General features: G+C 43.6%; 1 protein-coding gene across 1 annotated transcript in view; it reads right to left on the reverse strand.

The window, feature by feature from the left end:
* Positions 1 to 7,532: 7,532 nt before the first annotated feature.
* LOC116539518 (bile salt sulfotransferase-like) overlaps positions 7,533 to 20,846 on the reverse strand; it is a 16,728-nt gene continuing 3,414 nt past the window's right edge. Inside the window, exons 3-6 of the mRNA XM_032262493.1 lie at positions 19,029 to 19,155; positions 12,133 to 12,227; positions 10,655 to 10,832; positions 7,533 to 7,878 (exon numbers count right to left, since the gene is read on the reverse strand). Of these exons, the coding sequence (XP_032118384.1) occupies positions 7,766 to 7,878; positions 10,655 to 10,832; positions 12,133 to 12,227; positions 19,029 to 19,155 (513 nt within the window). The 3' untranslated portion in view covers positions 7,533 to 7,765. The remainder of the gene's footprint in view (positions 7,879 to 10,654; positions 10,833 to 12,132; positions 12,228 to 19,028; positions 19,156 to 20,846) is intronic.

Raw genomic sequence — 20,846 nt, forward strand, 5'->3', positions numbered from 1 at the left:
AAAAAAAAAAAAAAAAAAAAAAGAGTTTTTAACTCTGATATGTATATGTCTTAGTGAAAATGGCCCAGTCTCATTAGAAGTTTCTTAGTTTTATTATTGTTTTCAGAAAACTGACATTTGACTTTGTTATTAATATTTCTTTCCATTTTATGGCTGTTTTGTTTGAATTTCCACTTTCACCTGCATCAAGTCAATTTGTTTCTTTTCTTTTTTTCTTTTTTTTTTTTTTTTTGATGTGAGACAGAGTCTCCCTCTGTCCGCCAGGCTGGAGTGCAGTGGTGCAGTCACCGCTCACTGCAACCTCTGTCTCCTGGGCTCAAGCAATTCTCCTGCCTCAGCCTCCCGAGTAGCTGGGATTACAGGTGTGTGCCACAACGTCTGGTTAATTTTTGTATTTTTAGTGGAGATGGGGTTCCACCATGTTGGCCATGAGAAGATTAGAGCATAGAAGTAGGTGTTATGAAAAAGGTGAAATTCAAATGCTAACACCCAGCATTCTCATATATTACCTAGGACATGTTTGACCTATATAAAAGAGAAATTTGCAGTTATATGAATTTATGTCTTCACTAAATTTGTCTCAAAAACTGACATTTTTATTGTTTATTTCTATAATAAAAATAGTCTCAAACTCCTGGCCTCAGGTAATCTGCCCACCTCGGCCTCCCACAGTGCTGGAATTACAGGCGTGAGCCACCGAACCTGGCTGCTGTTTGCTTTTTAGGATTGACTTTGCTATTGTATTTCTAATGTCACCATTTTCCTCTATGGTTCTTGTCTAGTCTTCACGTTTATTTACACGGTGGACTTCCCATGATAGATTTCTGTGATACAGTTTTCTGTCACTAAGTGATTATCTAGAAATACATTTATTATATTGGAACATATTAAGATATGTGTTAATTTTTCTTGTTCAATTATTTATTTAGTAACTTGTTATAATTTTATTCAAGGTCTATGGCCAGAATGGTATGTCCTAGGTTTTCTTCTAGTTTTTATAGTTTTAGGTCTTATATTTAAATCTCTGGTCCATCCTGAGTTGCTTTTTGCATGTGGCGAAAGGAAGGCGTCCAGTTTTATTCTTCAGTGCATGGCAAGTTAGTTTCCTCTACTGAATAGGAAATCCCTTTCCCACTGGTTGCTATTGTCGACCTTGTGAAAGACCAGGTAGATGTGTGGCTTTATTTCCGAGTTCTCTAACCTCTTCCTTTGGTCTATGTGTCTGTTCTTCTACCAACACTGTGCTTTTTTTTTTCTGGCTATTGTAACCTTGTAATATAGTTTAACATTGGGTAGTGTGATGCTTCTGGCCTTGTTCTTTTTGTTTAGGATTGGTCTGGCTATTCAGGGTCTCGGTTCCATATAAATTTTAGAATAGTATTTTTTCTAATTCTATGGAAAATGATGTAGTTTAATAGGAATTGCATTCAATCTGTAAATTTATTTGGGCGGTATGACCATTTTAACAATATTGATTTTTCCTATCCATGAGCATGGAATGTTTTTCCACTAATGTTCAGCTGTAAAGCAATTCTCAACAAATTCAAAAAAGCAAAAATCATACCAACCATACTCTCAGACCACAGAATAGTAAAAATAGAATTCAACACCAGAAGATTTCTCAAAACCATATGATTACATGTAAATTAGACCATCTGTTTCTGAATGACTTTTGGATAAAGAATGAAATTAAGGCAGAAATCAAAAAATTCTTGGAAACTAATGAAAACAAACATACTAGAATCCCTGGAACACAGTAAAGCAGTGTTAAGAGGAAAGTTTATAGTGACAAATGCCTACATCAAAAAATCTCAAGTTAAAAACCTAACATTGGCCAGGCGCAGTGACTCATGCCAGTAATCCCAGCATTTTGGGAGGCTGAGGTGGGCGGATCACCTGAAGTCAGGAGTTTGAGACCACCTGGCCAACATGGTGAAACCCCATCTCTACTAGCAATACAAAAATTAGCCAGGCATGGTGGTAGGCACCTGTAGTCTCAGCTACCTGGGAGGCTGAGGCAGGAGAATCGCTTGAACCCAGGAGGCAGAGGTTGCAGTGAGCCAAGATCACACCACTGCACTCCAGCCTGGGTGACAGAGTGAGACTCTGTCTGGAACAAAAAAATAATCACTGTCTTGGAAGAATTGTATAATGCAGCCAAAACCTCAAAAAATATTTTCAAATATATGTGCTATCCTCTATGTGTTAAGGTTAAAATGTTCTATAAAAATGCTTTTGGCTGGGTGCAGTGGCTCATGCCTGTAATCCCTGCACTGTGGGAGGCTGAGGCGGGTAGATCATCTGAGGTCAGGAGTTTGAGACCAGCCTGGCCAACATGATGAAACCCCGTCTCTACTAAAAATACAAAAAAATTAGCTGGGCGTGGTGGTGAGCACCTGTAATCCCAGCTACTTGGGAGGCTGAGGCAGGGGAATTGCTTGAACTCAAAAGGCGGAGGTTGCAGTGAGCTGATATCACGCCACTGTACTCCAGCCTGGGCAACAAGAGCAAAGCTCCATCTCAATTAATTAATTAATTAATTAAACAATAAAAATGTCAGTTTTTGAGACACAGAGATTTAGTGAAAACTTGCAATCCAATACTCTGAAGAAATAAATTCATATAATATGCAAATTTCTCTTTCATATAGGTCAAATGTGTCCTAGATAATATATGAGAATGCTGCATGTTAGCTTTTGAATTTCACCTTCATAACACCTGTTTCTATGCTCTGAGCTTCTCATGGTCTCCTGGAACCCAGTCTCTGGAAATGCCACACCTGTCTGATATACAGAAGAATTAAACATTCCAACATCCCGCCCTCCTGCTGAACTGTTCATCATTCTATTCTTCCATTAATTTTAACATTCACCCTATAATCTATTTGTTTCATGTGAGGCCTGATTGAACTAAGTGAAACATATAAAAGGTCATAAAGATACGATTTCCAAGTGGCATAATTTTTGAGGTTTTACTCATATCTCAATTCTGTATTGGACTTATGGGGAACTCACTGCTCTTCCTGTTACATATGTGTACCTTCTTAATTGGACCACACCTAAAGAAACCCATAGATTTGATCGTCATACACTTGACAGTGGTCAATGTTTTGACCATCACGTTCAAGTTGATAGTAGATACCATTTCATCCTTTGGAGTGAGACGTTTTATGAGTGAGGTTGGTTGTAAAGTAACTTTGTACATATACAGAGTTTCCCGGGGTCTTTCCCTCTGCACGACCTCTCTCCTGAGTACATTTCAAGCCATTACCATCAGCCCCATTCATTCTAAATGCGCTTGGCTTAAATCCAAAATCACCACATATGTCTTTTCTTCACTCCTTTGCTTCTGGATCATCAACATGCTGATCTACATTCGAATCATCGTTAGCCTAGGAGCCAATGCTAATTTCACTATTGCTAGATTTGGATATTATCAAGTGTACTGTCAGAGTAACCAAGATGAACACCCCCACTCAATGGCATTTATCAGTGTCATGGTGATTCGAGATCTCCTGTTCGTGGTTCTCATGGTCGGGACCAGCACGTACTTGGTGAGCCTTCTCCACGGACACCACAGGAGAGCCCAGCATCTGCGCAGCTCCAGCCTCTCTTCCCAGCCACCTCCTGAAATCAAAGCCATACACACCATCCTTCTGCTGGTCGGTGGCTTTGTGTTCTTTTATTGCTCAAGCAACTGTTTTATGATTTATTTGGCTTATGGACCTGAGAAAAACCAGAGACTGGAGAGAATTGCTGGAAGTATTTCATCATGCTACCCAACTGTCTGACCTTTTGTACTTATGAAAAATAATATAATTCTTTCCAAATTTACTTCATCCCTCTCAAAGATGAGAATTACCTCCCCTCAAAGAGCATCCAGTGGCTGATATGATACCCCACAACGTTCTTCTGCAGCAGAGAATATCTCCATAGCGACTTAACTGAGAAAAATGCCATGATATTAGAAACGTTTTTAGTTCAGTTTTGCAGCTCTCATTTTTTTAAGGTTAAACATTGAAAAAGCATTAGCAATACTTACCCATCTGACAAATTATTTCAAGGTACAGCAACAATTTTCACAAAAAAAAGACATGTTGAAAAGTGCATTAAGGATTAGACCCCAAGTTAGAAACTTCCCAAACTCCCATCAACAATATAATGAACAAAATAAATTGTGGTACATTCACACAATGAAATACTATACATAACCGTGAATCTCATGAACATCATGCTGTGTAAGGGAATCCAGACACAAAGGTGTTGGTATAATAGCTAATTTATAAACAGTACAGAAACAAGTGAAAAAAAAACCTTCTTTACAAGGTCTGATTTACCACTTGTTTTATTACGGGCTTTGCCTCTGATGTCACGTCTAACTCTGGGTCATGAAGATTTTCTCCTGTGTTTTCTTCTCAAAGTTTATAGCATTCTGTTTTATATTTAGATCTGTGATTCATTGTGAATTAGTATTTTACGAGGTGTGAAGTTTAGGCCGACGTTAATATGTAGCATTATTTACTGAAAAAATATCCTTTCTTCATTCATTTTGCACAATCGCCAAAATTAAAATCACTGGTTATATTTGTATGGGTCCATTTCTGGATTCTCTATGCTGTACCATTCGATTGCTCTTTCTCCATACTAGATTTATTACTGTATCTGAATAGTAAGTATTAAAATGAGGGAGTGAAATTCCTCCAGCTTTATTTCCATTTTTCAATATTGTTTAAGCTGCCTCGGTTGCTTTGCCGCCCCATACAAATTCGAGACTCAGTTTGTCTGTATCTACCAAACGTATTGTTGGCATTTTAATTGTGACTGTTTTAAACCTTTAGTTCAGTTTGAAGAGAACAGACATCTTCACCACATTTATTCTTCCCAACCGTAAACACAGTATGTCTTTCCATATACATAGGTCTTTTATTTATTTCCTTCGCCCTTTGTAATTTTCAGCAATATATCCTATATGTATTTTATTTATGCTTATGCTTTCTTTTTATGGGGAGTTGTTATAAGTGGTATTTCCAGTTTTTAGTGTTCAGTGGTACTTTGCTGCCCTACTGAAGTACAGGTAATTTCTATGTGTTGCTCTTGTATTCTGTGATCTTGCTCAGTCTCATTTGTTGGCTGTAGTAGTTTCTTTTGGCTTGCGTTTTATATTTATAGAGACAGAGTCTTGCTATGTTACTCAGGTTGGTCTCAAACTCCTGTGCGCTAGAGATCCTCCTGCCTTGGCCTCCAGAGTGCTGAGATTACAGGTATGTGGCACTGCACCCAGCCAGCTCTAGTTTTTTGTTATTGTTGTTTGGTTTTTTAATTTTGGCATATTTCGTGATATCTGCAAATAAACACAATTTCTTCTTTTCCAAACTGCCTGACTTTTATTTCCTTCTCTCTCTCTCTCTCTCTCTCTCTCTCTCTCTCTCTCTCTCTCATCATTATTATTATTATTATACTTTAAATCCTGGGACACATGTGCAGAATGTGCAGGTTTGTTACATAGGTATACACATGCCGTGGTGCTTTGCTGCATCCATCAACCCATCATCTACATCAGGTATTTCTCCTAATGCTATCCCTCCCCAGCCCCCCACCCTGCAACAGGCTCTGGTGTGTGATGTTCCTTTCCCTGTGTCCATGTGTTCTCATTATTCAACTCCCACTTATGAGTGAGAACATGCAGTGTTTGTTTTTCTGTTCTCATATTAGTTTGCTGAGAGTAATGGTTTCCAGCTTCATCCATGTCCCTGCAAAGGACATGAACTCACTCTTTTTTATGGCTGCATAGTGTTCCATGGTATATATGTGCCACATTTTCTTTATCCAGTCTATCACTGATGGGCATTCGGGTTGGTTCCAAGCGTTTGCTATTGTGAACGGTGCTGAAATAAACATACACGTGCACGTGTCTTTACAGTAGAATGATTTATATTCCTTTGGGTGTATACCCAGTAATAGGATTGCTGGGTCAAATGGTATTTCTGGTTCTAGATCCTTGAGGAATCGCCACACTGTCTTCCACAATGGTTGGACAAAGGATCAGTAACCAGAAATTAATAAGAATGTACCAAAAATGAGCAGCATAGCAGAAAAATTGGCAAAATACATACTATACAGGTGATACAGGAGAAATACCCAGTGTTTCCTAAAGAAAAAATCATTAAAGCCCACTAATCACCTGAAAAAATGAAAATTCAGACAACAAGAAGATATTTTATGTTCAGAAAGTTACAAAATACAGCGAACTGTCTGAAAATGCTAGTGCCGGGGAGGGGCTAGAGCCCCTGGAATCACTATGCCTTGTCGATGGGAATATCAGTTGGTTTAAAACTATGGGAGAAAACTTTGACCACACCTAATCAAGATGAAGACCACTGGGCCATCCAGTTCACCTGTAGATATACATTCCAGAAATCTCTCATCTTTGCTCACATCAGGTCTACCACAGCAGTGCTTTAAGGAGGGAAAATTTTCCCCATTTAAATTTCCCTATTTTTGAGTGGGAAGAAAACCAAAGTTATTCACAGGAGGACCAGTAACTAGATGATGTTATAAGTCTAAAGACCAAACCATGAACTAATCTGTATACATCAACACAGGTGAAACTGAACTATAAAGCGCTGAGTAGAAGTGTAAGTCAATGAATTCATTACGCCATCTGCCATTTATATGTTTTTAAAGCCTCCACAAATACCATTTATTGTTTATCATCAAACAGCACAGAATTATACTCCTCAAGGTGAGAATAATAATGAGCCATGGAGATACATGTGAAGGAAAAGGAGGCCGGGCACAGTGGCTCCCGCCTGTAATCCCAGCACTTTTGGAGGCCAAGGCGGGCAGATCACTCGAGGTTGGGAGTTCAAGAGCAGCCTGACCAACATGGAGAAACCCCATCTGTACTAAAAATACAAAAATTAGCTGGGCATGGTGGTGCATGCCTGTAATCCCAGCTACTCAGGAGGCTGAGGCAGGAGAATCGCTTGAACCCAGGAGGTGGAGGTTGCGGTGATCCGAGATTGCACCACTGCACTTCAGCCTGGGTGACAGAGGGAGACTCAAAGGAAGGATGGAAAAAGGAAGGGAGGTAATCCCAGCACTTTGGGAGGCCGAGGCGGGTGGATCACGAGGTCAAGAGATCGAGACCATCCTGGTCAACACGGTGAAACCCCGTCTCTACTAAAACTACAAAAAATCAGCTGGGCATGGTGGCGCGTGCCTGTAGTCCCAGCTATTCAGGAGGCTGGGGCAGGAGAATTGCCTGAACCCAGGAGGCGGAGGTTGCGGTGAGCCGAGATCGCGCCATTGCACTCCAGCCTGGGTAACAAGAGCGAAACTCCGTCTCCAAAAAAAAAAAAAAAAAAAAAAAAAAGAAAAAGGAAGGGAGGAAGGGAGGGAGGGAGGGAGAGAAAAGAGGAAAAGGAGTCTTAACTGCTCCTGCAAGGTTAATTCTTATTTTAATTGTTATTATTATTTGCTCTAAAATCTATTACTCCAGCTGTTTCTTATATTATAAAACACCGGCACACACACTTTTGGATATTATTATTATTTCTGCAGCCTTCTACATGTTTGAAACACTACAAACATTTCAAACGTTTGGGACGCCATGACACGCATAGGGGAACCCTGGTAATTTTAAGCCAGAATGTAGTCAAAGATGGAAAGATTTGATAATTTAAGGTTTCAGGATGTACAGGCACGTGTACAAGGAGAAAAGAACACATGTCAGTATCCATATAAGACCCAAAGTGTTTCGGACGCTATTCCCATGGGAACAGCTCTCGAGGGAGGTCTGCCATCTTCTTCTGGAACAGTTTATCAAAGGCTTCTGCTTGGACCACTGTGAGGTGGTTTTTCCAGTCCCCAGGTATGTCTGGAAACATGAAACAGAGACTCAAGTCAGATGGAGGGATAGGTCTTAAGACCCCCTGGCCAGGTGCGGTGGTTCACACCTGTAATCTCAGCAGTTTTGGAGGCCAAGGTAGGCAGATCACCTGAGGTCAGGAGTTCAAGACCAGCCTGGCCAACATGGCAGAACTCCACGTCTACTAAAAATACAAAAATTAGCCAGGTGTGGTGGCGTGCACCTGTAGTCCCAGCTGCTTGGGAGGCTGAGGCATGAGAATCACTTGAACCCAGGAGTTGCAGGTTGCAGTGAGCCCAGATTGCACCACTGCACTCCAGCCTGGGTGAGAGTGAAACTCCATCTCAAAAAAAAAAAAAAAAAAAAAAAAAAAAACAACCTCAAAACACCTGTTTTGTCTGTTCCTGCCATGGACCTGACATTGACATTGTAGCTAACATAGAAGAATGACCAGTGGTTCATTGGTGGACTCCTATTCTGCCTGGTAACATAACATTTCTACCTACCTGGAAACAATTTCCTGCCTTCCCCTCTCTCCTAGCCCATCCTGTGCACAGTTCATCAGCAACAATGCCTGCATATTTTCTGATATGTGCAGAACCTAGCCATGTCTCGCCACCTCTGTTTCTACCACCTTGACCCAAGCCAACATCGTTTTTCACCTGGATGATTGCAGTACACTTGTAACCGGTCTCCGTGTTTAATCATTCTCCTTCATAAGTTAGTCTCAGCATCACAGTCCTCTTCATGCCTCGAGAAGCTACACCAGATCGTGCCACTTCTCTGCTCAGATTCTCCAAGGACTCTTGGTTTCGCTCAGTACAAGTGGTTGAGGCATTTACAGGAATCCAGGTGATTCGGCCCATGGATCCCATTGCCGGTGACTCTGACCCCATTTCCTGTGACTGCCCTCTCCATCACTCGACTCACACTGGGACTTCTGATTCTGCCTCAAACACAGCAGGCGTCCCCACTCCTTAGACTACTGGCATCTCACGCTCCTTCTCCCTGGAATGCTGCTGTCAGATTGGTTCATCACTTGTCTGTTAGCCTCTTTTCTTTTCTTTTCTTTTTTTGTTTTTTTGAGATGAAGTTTCGCTCTTGTTCCCCAGGCTGGAGTGCAATGGTGCAGTCTCAGCTCACAGCAACCTCCGCCTCCCGGTTTCAAATGATTCTCCTGCCTCAGCCTCCAAGTGGCTGGGATTACAGGTGCCCACCCCCATGCCCAGTTAATATTGTATTTTTAGTAGAGATGGGGTTTCACCTTGTTGTTCAGGCTGGTCTCGAACTCCTGACCTTAGGTGATCTGCCCATTTGGCCTCCCAAAGTGCTGGGATTACAGGCAAGAGCCACTGCACCTGGCCCGGTTTGCTTTTTTCAAGTCTTTGTTCCAATGCAAGTTCTTAGCAAGGTTCCCTTTCGCCACCCAATTTAGAGGTCACTCCCCATGCTTGCTGTATGTCACCTCGTAACACTTATCACGTAGGACAGGCTCTTTGTGTTTATTTCCATTCTGTGGTTTACATGCGTGGCATGTATCCCTAACATATGTAACCTTCAGAAAGGCACAACATTTACTTTTTAGATTGCCAAACATCCAGTGTTCCAAAGAGTGGCCGGCAGAGAGTAACGGCTCAATAAATACTTATTGAATGTATGAATAAAATAATCTAAAAAGTACTAATTTTTTCCTCCCTTTTACAGATGAGGGAAAATAAGGGCCTGAAGAGGTAACACAATTAAATCAATGAACATGGATTTGAAGCCAAATATTTTGACACCAGAAATCATACTCTTAATTCCATGGTTATACTATTATTTCTTATATTACATAAATTAATGTTTACATATTGGCTTAAGTTAAAATATATTAATAATAATGTACAAAGATTAATGTAATATAAATATAGAATTAGTGTAATGTAAATATGGAGTGCCTTGGGCATTATTCCCATGGAAACGGCTCTCAGATCTGCTGTCTCCTCCTGGAATAGTTTATTGTATTAATTAAATTGATAAATATAGAATAATATGTATATATAAATTAATAAAAACTATTATTTTTAATTTATGTGAACACAAGTAATATATTAAATAGCAGAATGGCCAATATGCGATTGGTGCCTTGCAAGCACCTGTTCTTTCATGTTCTCTCTGTGCATATACATGTCTTCTTCCAAATTTCCTCTTCTCTAATTCCTCTTACTGGATTAGATTCCATCCAGAAACCCATTTTGACTTAAAAAACTTATCAACTTTCGAGGCCGGGCGCGGTGGCTCAAGCCTGTAATCCCAGCACTTTGGGAGGCCGAGGCGGGTGGATCACGAGGTCAAGAGATCGAGACCATCCTGGTCAACATGGTGAAACCCCGTCTCCACTAAAAATACAAAAAATCAGTTGGGCATGGTGGCACGTGCCTGTAATCCCAGCTACTCAGGAGGCTGAGGCAGGAGAATTGCCTGAACCCAGGAGGCGGAGGTTGCGGTGAGCCGAGATCACGCCATTGCACTCCAGCCTGGGTAACATGAGTGAAACTCCGTCTCAAAAAAAAAAAGAAAAACACACAAAAAAAACTTATCAACTTTCCCCATGTGCCCGCAGCCCACATGGACACCATGAGAAGAAGCTCCTTGATGAGGCTTCGGGAGAAGTTATCTGAGTGATGAGCAATTAAAGCTGATAAATTCAAACACTCTTTCATCTCAACTGTTAGGACCCGATGTAAGCACAGGCATGTGTGCCATGTATTCTGGCATATTTTGAAACGAGAGCATTTTCTTTTACCTTTTCGTATAAGTGGTAATTCATTCCTTAAAAAAGTACCATCCACGAAGGAATAATTGGACATCTTGTTTTCTTTCATGGCCTGAAAGGAGCTGTTCTTGAGGATTAATTTCAGTTCTTCGGGTTCTAACGTCTTTCCCAGGAATTGACATATCTTCTCTACAGTTTTACTTGTGTCCTAAAAGAAGAAAAGACAAGAGCAAGGATATAAAGAGAAAGACAACAGAAAAAATAAGATGTAAAGGAGGGAACTGCAGAATGAGGAGGAAGAGGAAGAAGAAGAGAGGAACAACATGCAGACGTGAGAAGAGATTGAGTTGGATGCAACTAGGAGAAAGAAAGAAAAAAACATAAAGAAGCGAGGGCACCAAGTATGTAAAAGATGCAAGAGTCAGCCAGGCGCCGTGGCTCACGCCTGTAATCCGTGCACTGTGGGAGGCCGAGGCAGGTGGATCCCGAGGTCAGGAGTTCGAGACCTGCCTGGCCAATATGGTGAAACCCCATCTTTACTAAAAATACAAAAATTAGCCCGGCATGGTGGTGCACACCTGTAGTCCCAGTTACTCAGAAGGCTGAGGCAGAAGAATCACTTGAATCCAGGAGGTGGAGGTTGCAGTGAGCCGACATCGCGCCACTGTGCTCCAGCCTGGCGACAGAGCAAGACTCCATCTAAAAAAAAGTGGATTTCTTTGGATGGTTGAGTTTAGGACAACTTAACAGTAAAAGACAATGCCTAGGGTTTTTTTTGTTTTGTTTTGTTTTGTTTTAGAGATGGGGGTCTCACTCTTATCACTCAAACTGGAATGGTAGTCATATCTCACTTCAACCTTGAACTCCTGGGCTCAAGGGATTCTCCTACGTCAGTGTCTCAAAGGGCTGGGATTACAGACGTGAGCCATCATGCCAGCCCCTAGGGCCCAACTCCTTTTTTCAATGGTTTAATCTCCCTAACTGGTTTTGAGCATCATCTGACAGCTTTTCCTCTGGGTCACAAGTCACTCCCGTACTTGGCATCTCGGAATATTGATACAAATTGATTTCATGCTTTTATTTCTCTTCATATTTCTCTTCGTGTCAGTCAAGCTGAGATGCCAGACATTTGGACTCATCTTTGGAACTAAACCACTTCTACCCAGTCCCAACCTCCCCTTCCCCGCCCCAAGCCCTCTCATCACTAGGTTGTCAGCAGCACCATGGGTCCTGCCCAGATAAATTTTCACAAGCAGTAGTACTAGCACAAATCATCATTCTCTCAATGCATGGAAAAGGCTCTTTAGATGTTTTAAGATGAAGCACAGAGCATGAAGCTTGAGAAGGGTCAACCAGAAGCAAGGCCAGGGAGCTAATCTCACTCCTCAAGACTCTTCACCAAGCTACACTTTGAAAAGGTGGAATGGAGACACAGAGAAATGGAGGGAAGTTAGAGGAAGAGAAGGAGGCGGTGAGAGGGTGTGCACTGACAGTAACGTGATGGGTACCTTCTTCAGCTCCTCGTAACTCAGTATCAGGAAGTTTTCCCTGTCTTTCATGGACATCCAACCATGAATGTGGTCAAACCATGACCCATATACCACTGCATGGGGGTGGCAGAAAAGAGTGACAGGTTACAAACTCTGTGAGAGCAGGAATCTCATCTGTTATGTTCACTGCCCTCCCACCAGCTTGTTGAAGTGTAATTGACAAAACCTGGATATATTTACAGTGCATAACAGGATGTTTGGATATAGGCATGTGTTGTGAAATGACAGAATCAAGCTAATTGACCTATTCATCGCCTCACATACTTACCATTTTTTGGGCAGTGAACACACTTCAGGTCTTTCAGCAACTGTCAAGTATGGAATACCTTATTCCTGACTTTCGTTAACATGCTGTACAACAGAGCCCCAGAGCTTGTTCATCTCATCTAACTAAAAACAGTATCTCCCTAATCCTGCTCCCTACCAAGCCCCCACTCTTATTGACTACCCTTCTACTCCCTGCTTCTAGGACTTCAATGTTTTAAGAGTCCACATATGGCCAGGCGCGGTGGCTCATGTCTGTAATCCCAGCACTTTGGGAGTTCAAGGTGGGTGGATTGCCTGAGGTCAGGAGTTCGAGATCAGTCTGGCCAATATGGTGAAACCTGGTCTCTACTAAAAATACAAAAAACTTAGCTGGACATGGTGGTGTGCACCTGTACTCCCAGCTACTCGGGAGGCTGAGGCAGGGGAATGGCTTGAACTAGGGAGGTGGAGGTTGCAGTGAGCCGAGATTGCACCACTGCACTCCAGCCTGGGAAAACAGAGTGAGACTCCATCTCAAAAAAAAGAAAAAAAAGATTCCACATGTGAGATTAGACAGTGTTTGTCTTTCTGTGCCTGGCTTCTCTCACTTAGCATAATGCTCTCCAGATTCACCCATGTTCTTGTAAATGACAGGTTTCCCTTCTTTCTTAAGGCTGAATAGTATTCCATTATATACAGTTGGCATTCTGTATCCAAGGGTTCTGCATGTGTAGCTTCAACCAACTGCAGGTGAAAAATACAGCATTCACAGGCTGCAGGAACCCGGGATTTTAAAGGGCTGAGTTTTCACACCTCTAGGTTTTTTTTTGTTGAGATGGAGTCTTGCTCTGTCACCAGGCTGGAGTGCAATGGCACGTTCTGGGCTCACCACACCCTCCATTTCCTGGGTTCAAGCGATTCTCCTGCCTCAGCCTCCCCACTAGCTAAGATTACAGGCACTTGCCACCACGCGTGGATAACTTTTTGTATTTTTACTAGAGATAGAGTTTCATCATGTTGGCCAGGCTGGTCTCAAACTCCTGACCTCAGGTGATCCACCCACCTCAGCCTCCCAAAGTGCTGGGATTACAGGCATGAGCCACTGCCCCCGGCTCCTTTTCTCAATTTAAAGAGAATTCCTCAATATTTTTATTATTAGATACTGTGTTTGCTGTATTTGGTACGGAACCTCCTTAGTTTCCTACCTATTTTATACTGATTTCAAAAATTTTTAAAATCCAGAGTTTATCCTGCATTTTTACCCCATTTTCTGCATTAGATGGAAATAACACATTTTCTCCATTAACATGCAAAATTGTACATTGCGTGGTAAATTTTAATCATAATTCATCCTTGAATTTTACATAATGCACATCTGCCCTGTTATTTCTTTTCAGTACATTGCTAGGTTAGATTCCCGAACAGTTGTGCTTGTATTTATTTATTTCAACATGCTCAGGGAGTTTTCAGTACACACACAGCTCAATACGGATAAGAAGCTCCCATGACCCATTGCTTAGCTTCAACCTTTATTGATCTATTTTATGTTTTCTTTTTTTTTTTTTTTTTACTTTCATTTTAAGTTTGGGGTACACGTGCAGGTTTGTTATACAGGTAAACTTGTAACATGGGGGTCTGTGTACAGAGCATTTCATCACCCAGATATTAAGCCTAGCACCCATCAGATCTATTATTCCTAACACATTTTATTTTGTTTCATTTCATTTGTTTTCCCTTTCTCTTCTACTGTTTTTGGTTTTTTGTTTTGTTTATTTGTTTGTTTGTTTTTGAGATGGAGTCTCGCCCTGTCACCCAGCTGGAGTGCAATGGCGCGATCTCAGCTCACTGTAACCTCCGCCTCCCAGGCTCAAGTGATTCTCCTGCCTCAGCCTCCTGAGTAGCTGGGATTACAGGCACACACCAGCACACTCTGCTAATTTTTTTGTATTTTTAGTAGAGACAGGGTTTCACCATGTTGGTCAGGCTGGTCTTGAACTCCTGACCTTGTGATCCACCCACCTTGGCCTCCCAAAGTGTCTTACTGTTTTATGTTAGAAAAACTCCTTTGTTCATCAAGCAAATCTCAATATATTTCAGAAAAGAAAAAAAAAAAAAGAAAGAAAAACTCCAAGACATTATATCATTTCATCTGTGTATACTTCAGTGTATCTCTCCAGGCTAAAATGTCATCATTTACATTACGACACCAAAAAAAGACCAAACAAACCCAATACAATACTTCTTTATTACCTTCTAATATCCAATCAGTATTCACTTTTCCTGGATTGTCTCCTAATTCATTTCACTTCAGATTTTTTTATTTTTTGCTTTTATTTGTATCCTTTTTTTCTGAAGTAGTCAGCAGGAATATTCGCGGGGTTTTTTTGTTTGTTTTTAAAAACGGTTCTGGCCGGGCGTGGTGGCTCACGCCTGTAATCCCAGCACTTTGGGAGGCCAAGGTGGGTAGATCACTTGAGAGCCGCCTGGCCAACAGGGCAAAACCCCATCTGTACTAAAAATACAAAAATTAGCCAGGCGTGGTGGCATGTGCCTGTGAGCTACTCAGGAGGCTGAGGCAGGAGAATCACTTGAACCCAGGAGGCAAAGATTGTGGTGAGCCGCGTGCTGGGATCACGGGCGTGAGCTATTTTAACATCACATAAAATAGCAATGCTTCCCATCCTCATTGCCTTGCCATTTTTCCCCACTCATCCTCAGCAGGTGTGTGTATGAATGTGTTCATTCCCTGTGTCACCATATACAGATGTTATCTTTTTGACTCGTTCATTGTCAGACCCCAGGTTCTAGCATAATTCTTGCCATATAGTAAGCATTCAATACACTTTTTTAAGATAATGAATGTCCATTTACCATCAGTTTATTAGTCAGAGCCACTGTTACTTCTATTATTATTTTTATTATCAGAGACAGAGTTGTGCTCTGTTGCCCAAGCTGCAGTATAGTGAAACGATCATAGCTCACTGCGGCCTTGAACTCTTGGGCTCAGTTCCCCTCCCACCTAGACCTCCCAAAGTGATAGGATTATAAACTTGAGCCACTGATCCCTGCCTGCTGCTACTTCTCACCTAGTTTAGCACAATGAACTCCGTGTTGGTGTCCTCATCTTGCATAGCCTTTGGCCCCTCTAGGCTACATTGCAATAATCTGCTAATAGATTTTTTTTTTTTAAGTTTATTTCCTTTTCAACCATCCCTGGACTGTTTGCTCTCAGCATAAAGTCCAATCTTCAAAGCCTGGCCATCATATTTCCTGCTGAGCTGACCCTAGCTGAACTCTTCAGCCCTATCTCCTGCCTTGCCCCAGGTTAGTCTTTCAGAAAAAAGGCCAACAGTGAAACCCCAGGTCGAAAGCCCAGACATGAAGACAGAACTTCCTCATTAATGCTATGCTTGATCTTGCCATCGGGTTTATAAAGCGGCCTGGATTGTACTTTAGGCATCACAGGAATCTTGGGAAGTCTCATCAATGGCGGTGGCTGATGAAGACGCATCCTGTAAACCTTCCTGTTGTCCCCATATCTTGCCTACGTGTGCTTTAAAACTCATGCACGGCCGGGCACGGTGGCTCATGCCTGTAATCCCAGCACTTTGGGAGGCCGAGGTGGGCAGATCATGAGGTCAGGAGTTTGAGACCGACTTGGCCAACATGGAGAAACCCTGTCTCTACTAAAACTACAAAAATTAGCCAGGCATGGTGGTGCACACCTATAATCCCAGCTACTAGGGAGGCTGAGGCAGGAGAATCACTTGAACCTGGGAGGTGGAGGTTGCAGTGAACCGAGATCACTCCATTGCACTCTAGCCTGGGTGATAGAGCAACAAGACTCTGTCTCAAAAAAAAAAAAAAAAAAAAAAAAAATAGAAGTAGGCTTCCCTAAATGCAGCAGTGATGGCAGCACTGGGCCATCAGTGGGACCCCAGTGCCCCACATCCGCAGTGCCCCACATCCCCAAGGCAGAAAACTGCACTATCCCAACCCTTGCGTGGCTGAGTGGGACCCACTGCTGGCCCAGAGCCTCCGCCATTCTGAACCCTGGCCACACATTGCCACTATGACTTTCTGCTGCTGCCAGGAAGAGATGAACAGTCCCCGGAGCCCACCGCCCTGGAGGCCGCCACAATGGGGCCAGGCCAAGTTGCCCACCAGTGGGGGAGCAGCATGATCAGGCATGGAGGGGCAGGCAGAGAGGGGCTCCGAGGCAGAGCCGGGCCCAGGGTGGAGGCAGAGCCGGGCCCAGGGTGGAGCCATGCTCCACAGAACCAGTGGGAGCCGGGAGCAGGCAGCAACCCCCTGCCCTCCTGGACATGACTGCAGCTGCCCAAGTTGGGACTGTGGACCTGGCCTCTCTGTCTGTTGGAGGCTGGGAGCAGGCAGGAGCCCTGGTTTCCTGGGTGCAGCTGCAGCTACACAGCTGTGGCTATGGACCCAGGTATCTCTCTGCACTCTTGGGGGCCTGGGAAGGCCTTCCTTGTCCCCCCAGGCTCGAGGATGTCTGTTCCCACTACCTGGCCTCTCCCCGCTGCCTATGCCCACTCTGATCTAGGAGTAAGAATGAGGCCAAACCTGGTCACTATTGCAGCCCTGACGAGTGTGTGCATGCTTGGGGCAGTGCTGACATGCTAGCCCTCTGCCACCTCGGCCCCCTTCAGACTTTGCGCATTGATGAGCATGGAGAAAGGCTAAAGGGGGCCTGAGGACAGCCCAGCACTGGCCTGCAGCCAGCCCTTGGGCACCATGAACAGCACAGGAAGCAGATGGGCTCCTGGGCAGAAGCAGGCTGGTTCCTGTTGAGGCCTCACCTTCAAGCCAGGGAGGGCTGAAGCCTGGAGGCTGAGTGGATGGTCCAGAGAGAGAACTTGTGGTGTGTTTCCCTGGGCCCAACCATGGTCACTCATGAACCAATCAGCATGCACTTCTCCTCTGACGCCCATAAAAACCCCATTCTCAGCCAGACTCCAGAGGACGGAGAGATGATGGGGTGGCCAGGAGCTACCCTCTCAGCTGAGAGCTGAACGCTTGCAGGGATGACCTGCCTAGCAGAGAGGAGCTACCGCCTGCGGACCTCCTCTGAGCTGCTCTACTGCTCAGTAGAGCTCTTCTTCATCTTGCTCACCCTGCACTTGTCTGCCTACCTCATTCTTCCTGGATGCAGAACAAGAACTCAGGACCTGCCAAATGCTGGGGCTAAAAAAGCTGCAACACACACAGGGCTGAAACACCCCCCAGTGCTCACCACATTGTGGGAGATGAGAAGAGAGATGAAGAGAAGAGCTGCAGCCATTCAGGGAGCTCAAACTTAGAAGCTTCCCACACCAGACCTGTGATGTCTTCTCTAAGGCTGTGCAGTTCCTGACATCTCCACGCTTCTGAGCACCGGGTGTCAGCTGTGGAAGCTGCTTATGGTATGCTTGGTGTAGCCGCAGGCTTGCAGGGAGCCAGCTCTCATACCAGTGCCTGGAGCTGCCCATTCCACCGCAGCCAGCATGCCTGGCTGTGCCGGGTGGCTGGACCCTACGCTTCTCACCTACCTCCCTCACTACTCCATGCCTGGCTTGTCCTTGGTAGGCGTGGGATCCAGGCTGGTAGTGCAAGCTGAGCGCAGCCTGCCAGGCCGAGTGGGCAGAATGAATCCAGCAGGCCCAAGCAAAAATTGGGCAAAGGCACCACTGGCCACAGAGGTTTCAAGCTCATGACGTGACTCCCCAAGGATCCTGGAACAGCAACATGTGAGCGGAGACCAGAACGAAGACATTAACCAAGGCAGTAGGATGCGATTAATCAGATAAAGAAAAGCGGTGAGGGCTGCAGAGGAATGGGAGGGGAAAACGAGGATGCTTGTGAAATGACAGAATCACTATGGCCCTTGGGTGAGAGGTGGAGTGGAAATATTTGGGGTATGGAAGAAACTGGGTTCAGATTTGAACATACTGAATTAGAGGTGTCTGTAGCTGTTTCCAGTGAAGTCATCTGTAACTGATAGAGAGGGGAAGACGTTTCGCAGCTGAGACAGAAACTTGTCCTATAGTTTTCAGAAAAATTGCAAACTTAAAAATCCTTAAAAAAAATTCCCAGAAATTCTGCATTATTAAACAATAGAGATCCAGGGATCATTAAAACACACACACACACACACACACACACACACACACACACACAAACACACACACACACAAAAACACTTTTGAGACAGATAGAAATAGAATGTTAAGGAAGTTTTGGAAAAAGGATCCCAGAAAAAAATGATGGAAGGTCAAGATTGGGTTGTCCAGGAAGCCAATGAGAAGCCAACTTTCCAAAAGTGCAAATTAGCAGAGTAAAGGAGACGAGGAGTTGTCTGTGCTAGTATTTGAGGATCTAGAGATGCAGGAAGGAGCTGGGACGGTTCGTCACGGCGCAGGCTGAGGGGTTGGCTAGACTTCTGCTGCTGTATGGGAGAGTAAGTAGACGCAGTAGATTTGGGCTCCGGTGGTGATGGATCATTCGAACCATCGTTTGGGGAATGTACAGATAAGAGGTTTGGTGTCGAATGAGGTCTGATAAAGGATTCCAAACACCTCCTGTGTTTCCATATTTTACAAAATACTCACCATTTCCTTGGCAGAACCATTCAAAATATTCTTCTAGTGACTTTGGTTTCTTACAAGTTGTCACCAAACTCCAGAAAAAATAACCAGACACAAGAACATCTCTGGGATTTCTGATGGCATAAATCACCTTACATGGAAAAACAAGAGAATGAAAAATCACTACACTTTTTGATCTTCATAAACATGGAGAGAAATCCAATTGCTAGACAATGTCTATTAAAGCTCAGTGGATTCCTTTAACAGGTCACTCACTGCATTCATTAATCAAAGATAAAATTGTAAGTGCCTATGGAGCAGTCACTGTGCTAGGGATATAGCAATGGAAGAAGGAAGCATTGTCCCTTCCCTCTGGGATAGCACAGTCCACTCACAATGGGAAGCAACTGGAAGGTTTCCAAAGGTGAGCGGTGTTATATTTGTGTATTATAGTTTAAAGATCTCTAACAGGAGAATGGATTCATACATTATGCTACATTCATCGATATATATATATCAATGTATATCCATGTGTATGCCCAAGACCATGGGTAAGTCCCATATACATTACTTTGAAAAAAGCCAGACATCCAGTGGCTCATACAGCATGAATCCATTTATCTGAAATTCAGTAACAAACCAAACTGACCTACAGCTATGAGTCAGGGGAGTGTCTGCTTCTCCCATCGAAGGAGAAGGGGGATGAGGCAGTGGAAATGTTCTAACTTGGGATCTAAATGATGGTTGCCCAGTGTGTACATATGCAAATATTCATCAAGCTTATACTTATGGATACTGCACACAGGGCTGGGCGTAGTGGCTCATGCCTGTAATCCCAACACTTTGGGAGGCGTAGGCAGGTGGATCATGAGGTCAGGAGATTCTGGCCAACATGGTAAAACCCTGTCTCTACTAAAAATAACAAAAACTAGCTGGGCATGGCAGCATGCGCCTGTAATCCCAGCTACTTGGGAGTCTGAGGCAGGAGAATCGCTTGAACCAGGGAGTTGGAGGTTGCAGTGAGCCGAGGTCACGCCACTGCACTCCAGCGTGGTAACAGGGCAAGACTCCGTCTCAAAAAAAAAAAAAAAAAGAATACTGCACACAGACAGAAACACACACTCATGCACACACATGCACATACACACAAGGTTACTTGGCATCTAAGCGTGTGAATTGTACTTTGGATTCTGCACCACCTCTTTTTGTGACACGTTCTAGGCCTTATCGCTCTTGAAGCCTCAGTTTTGCCAGCGAGAAATTTGCCAAACACCAGTAAGAGCCATGTAAAGACATGTATTATTACAAATTCATGGTGCTGCTCACATTTTATGGTTTCAAAAAGAGGAGAACATCGTTCCAAGTTTCTCCATTTAAGTTAAGCAGAGAAACATTTAAAAAGAAATTCACACACGAATCAATGCCTTCCAGGAAAGTGTGTTCCTAAAAACAGTCTGAGCTATGCTAGATCCTGGAGATGCCTTTCCCCTCTGGTGATCACCTCTCAACCCCATGGGAGACGCCTGTGCTGTGGCTGCTGATAGAAACACACAGCTACACACAGTGAGATGCAGTGAGTACAGAGTCCAGACATGGCACCAGAGCAGTCACCCTGGGTTCAGGCATTGATTTATGAATGTGCTGTTTCCCATAGGAACACCTCTGTGTGTCCTAAGTGGCAGGAGGCACTTGTTGAATTCAGATTGGTTGGCCAGGTGCGGTGGCTCATGCCTATAATTCCAGCACTTTGGAAGGCTGAGGCATGTGGATCATGAGGTCAGGAGTTCAAGACCAGCCTGGTCAACATGGTGAAACCCCATCTCTACTAAAAATATGTAAATT

This window comes from Sapajus apella, unplaced genomic scaffold (assembly GCF_009761245.1).
Source record: "Sapajus apella isolate SASKATOON/1434 unplaced genomic scaffold, GSC_monkey_1.0 scaffold130, whole genome shotgun sequence".
NCBI lineage: Eukaryota > Metazoa > Chordata > Mammalia > Primates > Cebidae > Sapajus > Sapajus apella.